Source organism: Macrobrachium nipponense, chromosome 43 (assembly GCF_015104395.2).
Source record: "Macrobrachium nipponense isolate FS-2020 chromosome 43, ASM1510439v2, whole genome shotgun sequence".
NCBI lineage: Eukaryota > Metazoa > Arthropoda > Malacostraca > Decapoda > Palaemonidae > Macrobrachium > Macrobrachium nipponense.
The window spans coordinates 21,821,278-21,833,344 of record NC_061104.1 but is presented as its reverse complement, the minus strand read 5'-3'; the positions used below and the strand labels follow the sequence as shown (position 1 = coordinate 21,833,344).

General features: G+C 42.0%; 1 protein-coding gene across 3 annotated transcripts in view; it reads right to left on the bottom strand.

Annotated features, from left to right (window-relative positions):
- Positions 1 to 10,951, bottom strand: part of LOC135213564 (uncharacterized) — a 68,382-nt gene extending 57,431 nt beyond the window's left edge. Inside the window, exons 1-3 of one of the 3 annotated variants that reach the window (XR_010314167.1) lie at positions 10,478 to 10,951; positions 8,768 to 8,980; positions 521 to 1,551 (exon numbers count right to left, since the gene is read on the bottom strand). Coding sequence is in view for 2 of the 3 variants with exons in the window: in XM_064247533.1 (XP_064103603.1) it covers positions 1,529 to 1,551; positions 8,768 to 8,980; positions 10,519 to 10,588 (306 nt within the window). In the remaining variant the exon portion in view is untranslated. Of the gene's footprint in view, positions 1 to 520; positions 1,552 to 8,767; positions 8,981 to 10,477 lie in introns of those variants that run through there. The other 2 variants (XM_064247533.1, XM_064247534.1) reach the window with 2 other exon arrangements.
- Positions 10,952 to 12,067: the final 1,116 nt, after the last annotated feature.

Below are 12,067 nucleotides of genomic sequence, written 5' to 3'. Positions count from 1 at the left end.
TATTACCTACAAGCCACCTAGAGTTTTAAGAATAATCTATTCTTTTCAACGTAGGAATGGTAACTTGCCATCCTTCTTACTAAAATCTTGAAACCAAACTGGGGACATGTCTGCAATTCAATTTCAATTTCACTGCTTAACTAGGACAGACATTTTCTCTAAACACTTATTAGTCGGTACTGTATGTGCTACCATTCTCAGTACTCATCTACAGAATTTTTCTCTAAATATTTATTATTCAGTAATACTGTATGTGCTACCTATTATCAGTAAATATTTACAGAATTTTTCTATCTTAGCATTTACTACTCAGTGCTGTTTGTGTTACTTAAATTCAGTGCATAACTGAAGAATTTCTTTATTAGTCAAGTAGTGTGTATGCTACCTGTTTTCAGTGCAGAACTACATTATTTTTTTATTGTTAATATTCATTAGTTAATATTGTAGGTATGTGCTACTTATTATCAGTGCAAAACTACAAAATTACTAATACATTTTTCTTAAAAAACCAATAACTTACAAGACTTCCACAGATACAATTGATGAGTTTTAGTACAGTAATTCTTATCTTGTTTTTATTTGTTACCACAAACTTGCAAAGCAATTGGATTCACCAACAAAAAAAATCTGTAGGGAAAAAAAAGGGACAATTGTATATTCAAGAAGGTAAATCAGTGAGGTCAGTAAATTTATTTACAGTATTACAAAATATAAAAGCTAATTACAGTATTAAACTAATACAGTATTGATATAAAATATAAGCAAGGGATAATATAAGAAAATATCTATATGTATACACTTGTTACTCAAGATGATGTCTAGATACAAAAACTGCAAGGTTCGTTGTTTACAGAATCATTCAGATCACTTGCTCATTCAGATTAAAAAAAAAAATCATACATGACCGGAGTGTAAAATATGTTAAGAAAAAATTTAACTTCCTTCTTGGGCCCTTCACAGGACACAAACATTCAGAGGACAAGTGTGATTGATCAAATAAAATATTTTGATATGGGTTGAAAAATTTCAAATTCCTTTCCTTAGCTTGTTATGTATTTGCAAAGCAATCCACAGAATTCCCCAACAGATCTAATAAATGGAAAGAAATGTTACAACAGAATTTCTTCAACACCCATCGCTAAATACAACACATGGGTGGTCCAGTGGTCTGTGGTAGCAACTTTTCCATTTTACCATCAGCATTACTTTTTTTTTTAATTCAGTGACTAATTCTGCAACAACAGAGTTCATCTAGAACTTATTACTTTGCTTGTGCACAAACAAGGCTAAGAAATAATGGAAAAGATACAAAAATAATCTATCTCTTGAAATTCCCCACTAAAAGGGAAATCATTGGTAATTCAAACTGAGGTACATCTGGTGCAAACAGCACACATTCAGTCAAAATTATAGTTTCCAATTTTGGCTTAACAATCTGTTTCTTAAATTCCTCTTACAACCCTTTCCTTTTTGTGTAACTGACTAGAGGTGGACTGTGACAGCAGAGGCCTTGTCAGGGACATCTCTATTAGTTTCCTGCTCCACAAACTCCTGCAGAAAGAAAAAATAATTTGAAATCATACTACTTTATATATGACTGGTTAGCTAACATATTTCGTAAATCTGGGCAAAAGAGTTACTACTGCCATTCTCCCAAGTACGTACTGTATTCCACTAATATGACTAAACATAGCACGCAGAGGCTAAAAACTGATCTAACTGAAGTAGAAGGGCATAATATGATATTGTAATGATACAATTAAGTTTGTTCATACTTACCTGGCAGATATATAGATATATATATAGCTGTATTTTTCCGAATCCGACAGAAATTTAAACACTTACGACACACGCAGTGGGAGTCAGGTGGTTAGTACCCATTCCCGCCGCTGGGAGGCGGGTATCAGGAATCATTCCCATTTTCTATCATACTAATTTTTATTTCCACTGTCTCCTGAGGGGAGGTGGGTGGGTACTTGAATTATATATTTATCTGCCAGGTAAGTATGAACAAACTTAATTGTATCATTACAATATCATTTTGTTCATGAAACTTACCTGTCAGATATATATATAGCTGAATCCCACCTTTGGTGGTGGGAGTAGACAGAATAGAAGATTTTAGGAAACATATATATGCAGATAATTGATATCTTGATTCCTTACCTGTTAGCATAGCTGACTTCGTGGTTTACTGCCGCATAAGTCTGCTTGTGCTACTAGAGTTGCCAGCAAGGTAGAGACCTATAAAGCTGGTGCACTCCAGATGATCTGTCAACAGGGGCGAGACCATGACGTGACTAGACCAGCGACCATACAAATGAGGGCAACGAAGTAAAACCAAACACCTGGCGTAGCCTACCAAAACAGTATCCCACATAGACTAAGCTAATGGAAGGGAGATCCGCCGCAGGCGGTCAACCCCCACAACCATAACACAAGTTAAAAACTCCCCTAAACCATTAAAGGATAGGATGAGCGCTACCTCCTGCCCCAAAACAGTGTCTGCAGCGACGTATGGTCCGAGCGAGTAACAATTTTTGTATGTTGCTTTCACCTCCCGCAGGTAGTGTGAAGCGAACACCGAATTGCTTCGCCAATAAGTGGCGCCCAAAATATCTTTGATTGCCATATTTTTGTGAAAAGCCACCGAAGTAGCAATAGCCCTCAACTCGTGGGCTTTCACTTTCAGAAGCTCCATGTCACTTTCACTACACTTTTCATGGGCTTCCTTAACCGTACTTCTTAAGAAGAACGCCAGTGCATTCTTCGACATCGGAAGATCTGGTTTTTTCACAGAGCACCACAAGTTCTCCGAAGAACCTCTGCATGCTCTGGTTCTCTGCAAATAAAACTTGAGAGCCCTGACAGGACACAGGACTCTCTCAGCTTCAGGTCCCACTAGCTCCGACAACCCTTTGATCTCGAACGTCCTCGGCCAAGGGTTGGAAGGGTTCTCGTTCTTTGCTAAGAACGTAGGACTTAAGGAACAAACTGCACTATGATCCTTGAACCCAATATGCTTGCTTATGACTTGAATTTCGCTAACCCTCTTCGCCATCGCCAGAGCGGTTAGGAAAATGGTCTTCTTAGTAAGATTCCTAAGCGAGGCTAAATGGAGCGGTTCAAATTGACTCGACATGAGAAAGCTCAGTACCACGTCTAAGTTCCACGATGGTACTTTAGGTTGGAGAACTTTCACAGTCTCAAATGATCTAATGAGATCATGAATGTCTCTATCATTCGCTAAGTCGAGTCCTCTATGTCTGAAGACCACAGAAAGCACGCTTCTGTAGCCTTTAATCGTGGGAACGGCTAGTTTCGCTTCTTTCCTAAGGTGAAGAAGGAAATCTGCTATCTGGCTCACAGAGGTTGAGGTGGAGGAAATGCCCTTCCTTCTGCACCAACTTCTAAAGGACAGCCCACTTTGATTGGTAAACTGCGATTGAGGAGGGCCTCCTTGCGGTGGCAATCGCCGTTGCCACAGGTCTTGAAAACCCCTCGCTCTGGCTAACTTCTTGATAGTCTGAACGCAGTCAGACTCAGAGCGGGGAGGTTTTTGTGGTACCTCTCGAAGTGGGGCTGTCTGAGTAGATCTTTCCTTAGGAGCAGAGTCCTTGGAAAGTCTACTAGGAAGGACATCACCTCCGTGAACCAGTCGACCGCTGGCCAGAAGGGGGCGATGAGGGTCATTCTCGCTCCTTCTGATGCAGCGAACTTCCTCATTACTTCCCCGAGGATTTTGAATGGGGGAAAAGCGTAAATGTCTAGTCCCGACCAATTCCACAGTAGGGCGTCTACTGCCACTGCTCCCGGGTCCAGAACTGGGGAGCAATACAGCGGAAGTCTCTTCGTTCGGGAAGTTGCGAAAACGTCCACATGAGGACGTCCCCACAGCTTCCATAGCACCTGGCATACTTCCTGATGAAGGGTCCATTCCGTCGGCAGAAGCTGTCCTTGCCGACTGAGAAGGTCCGCTTGCACGATTTCCACGCCTGACACAAATCTTGTCAGAATCGTGACGTTTTGCGACTTATTCGCCAAATCAGGATATTCCTCGCGATGGCGAACAGAGAAGGAGAGTGAGTTCCCCCCTGTTTCCTGAGGTATGCCAAGGCTGTGGTGTTGTCCGAGTTTATCTGAACCACTTTGTTGGAGACTTCCTCTTGGAAGAACCTTAGAGCAAGGTAAAACCGCTGAAAGTTCTTTTAGATTGATGTGCCAGGACACCTGTTCCCCTCTCCAGGTGCCTGACACTTCTCTCCCTCCCAGTGTTGCTCCCCAACCCGTGGAGGACGCGTCGGAGAACAACACTAGGTCGGGGTTCCGAAGCTTGAGCGAAAGTCCTTCCGCAAGCTTCTTTGGATCCAACCACCATTTGAGGTGCTTTTTCACTTCTTCCGTCAAAAACAAGACCTCTTCTAGATCCTGTTTGCGTGACCAATTGCTTGAGAGGAAGAACTGAAGTGGTCGGAGGTGCAACCTTCCCAGAGAAACAAACTTCTCCAGTGAGGAAATGGTCCCCAGCAGACTCATCCATTCCCTCACCGAGCATGTTTCCTTCCCTAGAAAGGCCGACACTTTGTCCAGGCATTGAAGTTGTTTTCGCCTGGGACGGAAAAGCCCGAAAAGCCACTGAGTCCATCTGAATCCCCAGATAGACTAAGGATTGAGAAGGAGTCAGATGTGACTTTTCGAGATTCACCAGAAGTCCCAGGGACCTCGCTAACAACAGAGTCGTGTGAAGGTCCTTCAGACACCGGTCTTGCGATGAGGCTCGAATAAGCCAGTCGTCTAGGTAGAGAGAGATCCTTATTTCCGCAAGATGGAGCCACCTCGCAACGTTCTTCATAAGAACAGGTGAACACCATCGGCGCCGTGCTGATGACCGAAGCAGAGTGCCCGAATTGGAAAATCTTCCCTTTCAGGACAAACCGCAGGTATTTCCTTGATCGGGGATGGATGGGGACGTGAAAGTATGCGTCCTGAAGGTCTAAAGAGACCATCCAATCCCCCGGTCTTAAGGCTGCAAGCACGGATTGAGGTGTCTCCATCTTGAACTTCTGCTTGGTAACGAAGCGATTTAGACTGCTGACATCCAGAACGGGGCGCCACCCCCCTGACTGCTTTGGCACTAGGAACAGACGGTTGTAAAACCCCGGAGAACTCCGGTCGAAGACCTGTTCCACTGCCTGCTTCTCGATCATTTGATCTAGTAGATCGTGAAGCACTTTCTGCTTTTCTCCCTGATACGAAGGAGACAAATCCTTTGGTGTCGAAGACAGCGGGGGTAACATCAGGAAAGGAATTCTGTACCCCTTCTTGACGATGTCCAGAGACCAAGCGTCGGCACCTCTCTCTTCCCAAGCTTTCACGAAATGTAGAAGCCTGGCTCCTACCGGTGGCTGAAGGACTTCCCTCTCACTTCTTGCTCTTGGAAGGAGCGGGAGTCTTGCCTCTGAAAGAGCCTCTCCTCGAGGGGCTGGCTTCGAGGAAGAAGCGGATCGAAAGGGCTTCGATTTCTTCAAAGCAGAGGACCCAGAAGACGAAGTAGTAGTAGGCTTCCTAGAAGACTGTGCCAGAAGGTCTTGGGTTGCTTTCTCCTGGAGACTGGCAGCTATGTCCTTTACCATAGACTGGGGGAAGAGATGTTCTGAGAAAGGAGCGAAAAGAAGATCCGCTTTTTGCGCTGGTGAGACCGACTTGCAGTAAAATTGCATAAAAGTGCTCTTTTCTTAAGCAGTCCCGTGCTGAAATGAGCAGCCAATTCCTCAGAACCATCCCTGACGGCCTTGTCCATGCAAGACAATACACTGGACAGCTCCCCCAGACTGATGGAATCAGAACTCCTGGACCTGGCATCCAATACTCCAAGGCACCAGTCAAGAAATTAAAGACCTCTAGTGTCCTGAAGAGGCCTTTAAGGTGAAAGTCTAACTCACTATGCGTCCAAGAGACCTTAGAGGAAGACAGAAAAGATCTTCTGGCGCATCCACAATACTACCAAAGTCTCCTTGAGCTGAGGCTGGAAGCTTAACTCCGACGTTTTCTCCCGTCTCATACCACATACCAGCTTTGCCACAAAGTCTTGAAGGTGGTAAAGCGAAAGAAGTCTTGCCTGAAGCTTTCCTCTTTTCCATCCAATCATGGACCTTTCGAAAAGCTTGCTTCGTAGAAAGCGACTTCTTCATTTTCACAAAGCCCGAGATCTTAGTAGCTTTGGATGACGAAAACTGAGAGGGAGGAGTACGTGGAGCTTCAGGTTGGAAAGTGTCTGCAAAGACTGACTGTAGCAAACGAGTCAAAACCTTGTAGTCCGTCGAAACTGGAGCCAACTGCTGTTCTTCGTCCACTTCGACGAAAGCGTCACTAATTTCCTCTTCAGACACTGGAGAAGTCGGAGGAAGTAAAGAAGAGTCACGAGCTTTCTCAAAAGAGAAAGAGCGGCGAACAGGAAGAGTTCCCGCTTCCGCTTGCGCTTGCGGAGGTGGAAAACTGACGTCCGTAGGCGCGCGCTTGGCGTCCGAAGCCAATCTACTGGCGCCGACTGAAGCGCGCTCGACCGCAACAGGTGTACACCTGGCGTCCACTGGCGCGCGCTGAGCGTCCACTGGTGCGCGCCGAGCGTCCACTAAAACGCGCTGAGCGTCCTTGGCGCTCGCGTACCTTGCACCGAATCACGCTCGGCGTCCACTAAAGCGCGCTTGACTTTCACAGAAGCGCGCTCGGCATCTTAAATTGTTCGCTGCTTCTTATCAACAAGTTTCGTCGGCAGCGGAAACAACCGCTTCACGAGAGCGAGAAACGAATTTCTCGCCTCCTCTAGAAAGTTGCTGGGGAGCAGAACGAACTCTAGAGGGAGACTCAAACGGAGAGAGAGACGAGCGAGGAGAGGGAGAGGGAGAACGCCTCGACCTCTTCACAGGAAGATTGTCATCCTTCTTACGGCGACGTGGAACAGTCTCTCTCGAAGAAAAAACATCTCGAAGTTGCTGCTGAAGAGACTGGAGAATCTTGCTTGTAGGTGAAGCCTCCTTTTCTGGGGAGGGGCTGATCCTGTGAGCAGGCGAGTGGCGAGGGGATCGCCTTCTTCCTACTCCCAGGAACCGCCACTTCACGCACCTTAGAGCGACTGCGGCGCTCGAAAGAAACATCTAGGAAAGACTCCGCCTCCGAATAATCCTTACGCTTCTTCTGCGGAGGAAAAGCAGCAAACGCACTATCAGGCGACGAGCAAAGTTCCGGAGAACAACTTGGACGTGAAGCGTCCCGAACGCAAGCCGTCCTTTTCAGCGGACGTGATGCGGTATGAGAGCTCCACCCTTGCGCGGGGAGGAAGCTTCAGAAGAAGAAAAGCACTCCTTGAGAAGACGTGCACGCGCACGCTCCTTGGCAGTCTGGGTAGGTTCGTCAGAAGCTGCCGAAGGCACGCCAGATCGGTGGGGGTTCCTCATAACCCTCCTTCGACTTTCGACATGCTCTCTCCCCGTAATCTGGGAGTCAAGCAGAGGTCTAGGTCTAGAGGCGGAATGAGGCCGATCTGACGCACCCTCCACTACACAAGGGGCACTTTCACTGCACTTCTCTTCACTTTTGCTCTCCAGAGCTAACACTTTTGATTCTAAGTTACGAATCGATTCAAGAATTAGCGATAAAGTATTACCTTCTACCGACACTGTTTCAGGGGCCGGAGGCAACACTACAGGGGTAGGAGCATAATCTACAGAAGGAGGGTTAGCAGGAGAATAATTAAAATCTTGCCTACCTGAAACACTCCTGGAGGAAGACCTCCTTAACCTATCTCGCTCAAGTTTCTTAAGATAGGTTTCATACGCCTTCCATTCCGACTCTGTTAATCTTTCACACTCCTTACAACGACTTTCAAACGTACATTCATTCCCCCTGCAAACTTTACAAACAGAATGTGGGTCTACTGAAGCTTTCAGTAGCCTACCTCTACATTCGGACATAGAACAAAATCTAGCGCTAGCAGAACTAGACCCTGACATCTTGATCAAAGAAAAATCAATACCAAATTCAAATCAATCCAAAGTCAACGTGTGCCAAGCCACCGATCCAATTCAGATACCAAAGAAAAACCAAAAGGGATACTCAAGTAGCTAGTAAGTTTCCAAAATCTGGACGGAGGTCTGCAAAACAGGTGTTTTCAGCACCGGCGACAGAAAAATTATGAATAGAAAATGGGAATGATTCCTGATACCCGCCTCCAGCGGCGGGAATGGGTACTAACCACCTGACTCCCACTGCGTGTGTCGTAAGTGTTTAAATTTCTGTCGGATTCGGAAAAATACAGCTATATATATATCTATATATCTGACAGGTAAGTTTCATGAACAAACAGTAAATTAAAATATCTGTGTTGATAATATACAAGTGAACTCCGTGAAGCAGATTTTCACTGTTGTCCATGAACATTAGAAAAGCAAAGAGAATCTAGTATATGCATAGCTGATGTTGCAGATGATATACTCATTGGTGATATAATGATGATAAACTGAAGGGACTAGTGAAGTTTGAAAGTGTTTGCAAGGGGAGATAGTTAAATGTGAATAAGAGTATGGCTATGAGAGTACAGCCTATCAGAACCACAAATATGGAGCGATGAATGTTAAAGATGCATTTTTGAATGGTGGTATGTAGGTTCATACACACACTGTACCTCAAGAAGTAAAAGACTTTATTGGAATCCCTGTCTTACATTTATGCATTAAGTAGCCTATAAACATATAACAATGAGAAAACTTACGATAAAAAAATTCCTTGGATGCAGCAGAATCTTGTTCATCCATGATCTTCAATCCAACTTCTGACTGCAAGGCATCTGAATCTGAACAAAAGGACCTCAAAATATCTTGTTGCCTCTCTTCTTCAAATAAAGGTTCAGTTACTTCTTCCTCCTCATCAACTAACTCCTGTTTCACATTTTGATCAAATCCATTCTCCAATTCCTGCTCATAATCTGTTGAGAAATGGCAAATCTTAGAGTAAAGCTTTAGACAGAACTTATACAAACAACATAACAAATGACATATTCTCTCCTTCCTTCATTCAAGCAGAGCCACGTAAGGGATATTGTTCTTGGGAATGATTTTGGTATAGATCTTTTTCAAAGCTTATTCAGCTCTGGCAATGTCCAGTGAATTCTAAGGTGTATGCACACCTCTGAGTGCTAAGTTATACCCTCCAGTGGCAATGAGACTATTTGTCTACAAAACATTCCAGAGAAAACTGTATCTAAATGACATTTGCTACTTGTTTTCAGTGTCTTGCAGACTTCTGAATGCCTACATAACTTTAACTTTACACTGTTAATCTAATAGTACAATTTAATGCACATAAATTCTTATGATATTGTATATTGCAGATAAATCTAAATCTCAATTTAGTATCATTCCTTATACTACATAGTAAACATTTCATACAGGATAGCAGCTGAAGAGAAAATTCTGAGTTACTCGGTTACCAACAAATGCAAGAAGACTAGTAGCTATCTTGTCATTCACCTACATCCAACCAAGCTCCAATAATTGTTTGCAGCTTGTAGAAGGAATTCCCCTAAATCAAAAGCTCTGGTCTGTATGATCACTGGATAATATAGATTAGGACAAAAGGAACAAATGAATTCTTTCTAACTGTACTCTGTATCTCCCAAACCTAATGTAAGAAATACTGTGTATATAGCCTAATGCTAAAGGGAAGACCATGAGCCCATAATGAGAGTTAGAACTGGGTATGCAATGTTAAGTTGGGATGAATTTCTGGAAATTACATTTGTCAGTCACAGTATTCTAAGTCCGATTAAGATGGGGTGAAGACCTGGCCCTCATAGTTTAGAAAAGGTAAGGATGAGCTACATCCCTACCTTCTTCACAACTTACTGTGCTCAAGGTTTGGTTAGTTATAGGGTAAACGACCAAATGGCCACCATTTCACTCGCAATGGCCACTTTTTTCATTTGATATTTAATTGGTGAAACAATACAATTACATCTTTAGCTAAGCATACCATTCAAAAGATTAAGTTTCAATCTTTTGAATGGTATGCTTAAAGATGTAATTGTATTGTTGTTTCACCAATTCAATATCAAGTGGAAAAAAAGTGGTCATTTCAGTGAAACGGTGGCCATTTGGTCGTTTACCCTAAGTGGAAGTCGAGTCCTTGCACCCTTTGTTATGTTAGGTTACTTCCCTGTATTTTTTTGTGACTGCTACGTTACTTTATATTTTTCATACTACTTAATCGTGCTTTATGCATTTGAAACCATTTCATCCTAATTACCTAGGATAGCCTATTAAGGAGACTTGAGATAACACATTAAAAACTCCAATCTCAAATTGACGTTTTAGAGTGAAATAATACTACTAGTTTACTGAGTAAGAATTATGAAATTATCATAGTAGTATTACCTAAGATATAGTAGCCTAACAGCATATTCGATTAGCTAGTAGTAGCCTACCTAATAGGGAACTCACAGTTCCGAGACTTGATAGGTACTACCTAGTATACCTAGAAGAAAGATAACTTTGGTCCTCTGGGTTTCGAAGCCCCAGAAATGGAACTGCTCCATTCTTCAGCCGACATCTCCAAAGGGTAAACTACAACGATTTCGACAATATCGGTGATATAATGAGGTCATCATCATCAGTAAAATGAAGTCCACAGATTAGTAGGCCCTAATGGTCGCCTCACAGACTCCCCTTTCAGTGAAACCTTCGTGCTTTAGGTGTAGCTATCTGTCAACCCACTGACTCCTCTTGTATTTTTCACGGTGAGAACGATGCCAAGTGGTTATGGTTTCGTTATGAAAAGTGCTCTTGCATCCTTCTATCTTGCAATACCTAAATACGCATAGCTTCTCCACTAAATACATTTGAACCTGTCACGTTACTATCAACAGGAGTTTGACAGATCAGTTTGTTTACATACAGTGCTGAACCGATGACGTCACTGGTGTTCGATTGGTCAGCCGTTCTGGCGGATCATTCAAACTAAGTAACTGAATGTTTATGCAAAAATTTACCATAATTTATAAGCTATCATTACAATTGTAGTTAACTTGGTAAATTATAAACACTAATTTTCATTCTTAAAGTTTTTGTTTTCAATTTTTAGGGATACATAGGTACTTCTTATTCAACAAAAATATTTTATATAATTTTGTTCACACTGCTTAATATAAACTGTCCATATTTTAGCTTTACTGAAATCAGTGTATTACATTGAAAGGTAATTGAAATAGGTACTGTAAAATAATGGAAGCTGCTGCTTATTTACTCGTAGAATCTAAAGTATACTTTTTTGGAATTTTTTACAAGATGTAAAAAAAAGACAATTTTGATGGTGACTAACATTTCAGATTGAATTCTTGAATGTATATCATCCCACCAAGTGTCATTTTGAGGAGAAACTAAACATAAGTCACATTACTATGTTGCATTTCATTTAAAATGCATATCTTGTAATATATTGACAAGAAATGCACGTGGCAAAAATAATTGTCCAATTTCTGACTTTAAAGTTCATAATTAATTATATGCATTCTTTTGAGTAACACTTTTATCTTTTCCTTGTTACGAATATTTTCAAAATGAACGTTAAATTTTAAATTGTGGCTAAAATTGACATAATTACCGGTAGGTTCATATATAGTAAACATAGTTATGTTTATACTGTATGTACAGTATACATGTATTGCATGTGCATATAAGTTTTATAAATTATGAAACTATAAAAAGTCAATAAAATTAAGTGCAAATTGTACATGGGAAACACTTAAGCCAAAATGCCATGAGCTCTATATTAAAAAATCTAGTAAGTTCTGTGACGAAATTGTGTACTGAGAGAGAGAGAGAGAGAGAGAGAGAGAGAGAGAGAGAGAGAGAGAGAGAGAGAGAGAGAGAGAGAGAGAGAGCATTTTGAAAAAAAATCTTGTCCTTTTGAATATATATGATTAATTCCAATGTTTTTACGTAATTTAAATATTGATACTGCATCAGTCCAAAATTAAAAGAACTTTGATAAGCAAGTCTCTTCTGTTGTTCAGCAA